Below are 4,208 nucleotides of genomic sequence, written 5' to 3' on the forward strand. Positions count from 1 at the left end.
TGAATGGACCGTAAAACACATCCATCCGACTCTGTGAATGGACCGTAAAACACATCCATCCGACTCTGTGAATGGACCGTAAAACACATCCATCCGAGTCTATGAATGGACCGTAAAACACATCCATCCGAGTCTATGAATGGACCGTAAAACACATCCATCCGAGTCTATAAATGGACTGTAAAACATCCATCTGAGTGATCTGTGAGTCACTTCTTAAATCAAGAAAGCTCTCTGAATTCTACATTACTAATAATGATTTACTACACCATTTGAGGTCTTACTTAAGACTAATTGGTTTGATGATTGCAATGAGATACCTTTTAGATTTTATTTGTTAAGAGTTTAAACTCAAGTTACATGCTTTAACAATAAACCATTCAAAACTTCAATAACCTTAAAAATCATTATCTAAATATTAAAGCTCTTAAATAACATCATGAAAATTTCAATACAACAGTTACATATGTCAGACCCTTAACTTACAATCCAATAGTACGTGTCTTTCATCACATCATACACAAGTTCACCAAAACTAAGGTTCATCACCACACTAGGTTCCACTTAATAAAAAGGTTTAATCCAACCTATAAAAGGTTCATTAAGTATCCATTTTCTTCTTGTTACATTAAAACATTTCAGAGAAACAACTAAAAACTTCTCATGGGAAGACTTCAAAAAAAAAAAATCAGTTTTAGTTTGAAAGTAGTTATATAGGTAATATTTTCATTACAGAATAAACCATTCACAACTACTTTAACAGTATTCTTTTTAACCATAGCATAAAAATTACCTTGTTTTTCTTTAGCTCTTGTTGTAGAGGTTCCATTGCATTTTGCTGTTCAAGCCAACTCTGTTCTAAGGATGTAATCTAAAAAGCAATTATGACAATTGTACTCCAAAATAAAAAAGTTATCTTCATATACAGTTTCAACTCATCCATACTTCTCAGCATGCTTAAGCCACAAAACATTCTGATATGTTATAATAGCAATAACACAGCCACATAGTTACACAGCACAAACTGAGCAACTGAATTTATGATTAACATTATTCATGTTTATCATCCCATTGTACACATGTATCATATTTAGACAACAAATGAAATAATACTTAAAATATCACTAATAATTACAAGCTCTATCATCAAAACGATGGAACTTCTGAGTCAAAATGTTACGCATGTAAAATCCCTTTAAAAAAGTTAAATCAGCAGTATAAATCAATAATTAAAATATTTTTTGAAATTAATTAATATTACTTACTACAATACCATACAGAACTTTAATGAACAATGACAATAAACTTCACTGAATGATCAATGATACAGCGTCACCCTAAATGCAAATATGCAACTTAAAAATCTTTTAAATGAATTATATGTTGAACATAAAATAAAAGTTACCCAATTTTCATGGCTTCTAGTTCACCCTTAGCAACATCTCAATAAACTGACAATCACTGCTACTTTAGAGAACATAATAATTACTTACTAAACTATCAACCTGATTTTCATGGCTTCTAGTTCACCCTTAGCAACATCTCAATAAACTGACAATCACTGCTACTTTAGAGAACATAATTACTTACTAAACTATCAACACAATTTTCATGGCTTCTAATTCTCCCTTAGCAACATCTTATTCCCTGAACAGTCAATATGGTAATTACTTACTGAACTACAAACCTGATTTTCACAGCTTCCAATTCTTGCTTGGACAGGGTGAACACAATTTTAAAAAACATAATAACTACCTGCTCAACTTAAAGCCTAATTTTTACAGCTTGATATTTTTTCTTAGCAACATGTCCGGTTGGTGTTTAGCAAGTATTCAGTATTCTCTTTAAAACTGTGTTCATTGTGTCCACTGAGTGACGTGTTGCTAAGGAAGAGCTGGAAGCTGCAAAGAAACACTCAGTGGATACAATGAACACAGTTTTAAAGAGAATACTGAATACTTGCTAAACACCAACCTGTTTCTTTGCAGCTTCCAGCTCTTCCTTAGCAACGTCTCGTTCCTTGGACACAGTGAACACAATCTTCTCTTGAGAACACAGTTTTTCTGTTGAGAGATTCTTTGCAGTTAAACTACTATATAATAATAAACGTTTATTATTTTAATATTCTTTAAGAACACTTTCAAATTGAATGTTTAATGATACTTTTCATTAATGAAGATTTTTTAATATTATTATAGTTAAATTAACTTTCTTAAATGAGTTAAATTTCTTATCTGTAATTAAAACGCTAAAATGGAAATTTAATTAGGGCAACACAACAAATAACAAATTATATATGTCCATTGAAATCTTTACCTAGATAAATATATTTAATCACTCATGTAAGATGAAAATTCAAAAAATTTTAACTTACGAATGTAAAATCGTTCCTTTCTTCCTCTCTGTAAAAAGTCAGTTACATAAGAATGTAATAATACAAACATTGAAGAAATTATGTATTTATAACACATGGAATCATTTTTTCTAAGTTCTGTATAAAATTTTACATTTAGATTTAAATATTTGATTAAATTAATAACTTAGCAAAAAAGATAGTTCATTGAAAATTGAAACATTTGAATCTACAACCTAAATACAAAAACTCCTTTGTTTTACTTTGTGGTCCAAGTACTTGAAATAACTTTGGTTTTCCATCTGGAGTATTATTGTTCCTGCATCCATAAGAATCATAACACCATATGACATGCATACCAACTTATAAATTTACACTGTCAATAATGTTTCCAGTTATTTCTATAAGATGGAATTATTTTATACACATACTTCTTCATATACATTCCACACATCAACTAGCACTGTAGTCTTAGCTACTGTATAAAACAATTTCCATATCTGGAATTTACTTTTGTTTTGTATTTTATAGAATTTTGTTCATCTAAAAAAACTTGCATCAAATTCTAGAGAATACTTCCAAAGCACAGAATAACCTTTAAGGTGAATCCTAGTCTACACCTGAAATTAAGTACACAGACATACAAATGACACATGAGCATTTAGCAAAGTAAAAGTTTACCTTAATAAGCCAGAAACTTATAATCAGCAAAACAGATGATGTTGCAAAAATTGTCAGGAACACTGTAACTCGTGGAGACAAACCATTTTTCTCAAGGTCAGCTAGAGCAGCCTGAATTGGCTCTGGAAGCTGTATATGTAGAAAGAAAATCATTCTATAAACATTATATGCTAAATGAAAGATTCCACATAGTCCAAGAGCCAGGAGTCATTTATTTGCTTGAAATAACCAAGTGTCTCATTCGTATTTTTTATTAAACATACTATTAGGCTACTCAAAATGCCTAGTCTTAAGGTTCCACAGTAGTGGACTAGAGCACTGTAGCCAGAGAACTGATGAATGGTGGGTTCCACAACTGAGGGTAAACAAATATGATTTAATCCTCATATGCATTATTTTTCAACACATATATGGCCATACAATATATAAAATGAAAGGTTATGATGCGATCTATCATAATATCACAATTTTTTGGTGAAATCAGCTAGTATGAGCAATCTGACTCCAAAATTAAGATGTTTTTAGTTAGTTTTTTTTTTTTGTCTGTTTATTCACAGGTCTTCTTTTGTATGTCTCATAATTTTATTCAAAAGCTATACAGCTTACAAATTTATATCTGTAATGATATTCCTATGAACATTTATGTATTTAAATGTCTACTCAGTGTTTAATTTAACCAAATGTTATTATTTATATGCAACAACCTCAGTACAAGGATGTCAGTAAGACAGGAAGTAGATGACCATAAATAGAAATAACTCCTTGAGACTACAAATTGATTAAACTGATCAGATTTCAAAGGTTTATTATTGGCTTTTTATCAGGTTCTATAGTTGTTTTATTTTATGTTATCATCAAATACAACAATATATGTCCTTAAATATATCATTTGGCCAAATGCATGTAAACATGCAGGCAGTAAGACTGGCAGTAATCACATGCAGGCAGTAAGACTGGAAGTAATCACATGCAGGCAGTAAGACTGGAAGTAATCACATGCAGGCAGTAAGACTGGAAGTGGTCACATGCAGGCAGTAAGACTGGAAGTGGTCACATGCAGGCAGTAAGACTGGAAGTGGTCACATACAGGCAGTAAGACTGGAAGTAATCACATACAGGCAGTAAGACTGGAAGTAATCACATACAGGCAGTAAGACTGGAAGTAATCACATAC

General features: G+C 31.2%; 1 protein-coding gene across 1 annotated transcript in view; it reads right to left on the minus strand.

The window, feature by feature from the left end:
• The window catches only part of LOC106475409 (melanoma inhibitory activity protein 3-like), a 21,901-nt gene that overhangs the window by 1,969 nt on the left and 15,724 nt on the right, over window positions 1-4,208 (minus strand). The window contains exons 6-9 of the mRNA XM_013936092.2: window positions 3,035-3,163; window positions 2,375-2,402; window positions 1,975-2,063; window positions 794-871 (exon numbers count right to left, since the gene is read on the minus strand). Coding sequence (XP_013791546.1) covers window positions 794-871; window positions 1,975-2,063; window positions 2,375-2,402; window positions 3,035-3,163 — 324 coding nt within the window. The remainder of the gene's footprint in view (window positions 1-793; window positions 872-1,974; window positions 2,064-2,374; window positions 2,403-3,034; window positions 3,164-4,208) is intronic.

This window comes from Limulus polyphemus, unplaced genomic scaffold (genome assembly GCF_000517525.1).
Source record: "Limulus polyphemus unplaced genomic scaffold, Limulus_polyphemus-2.1.2 Scaffold8534, whole genome shotgun sequence".
NCBI classification, from domain to species: domain Eukaryota; kingdom Metazoa; phylum Arthropoda; class Merostomata; order Xiphosura; family Limulidae; genus Limulus; species Limulus polyphemus.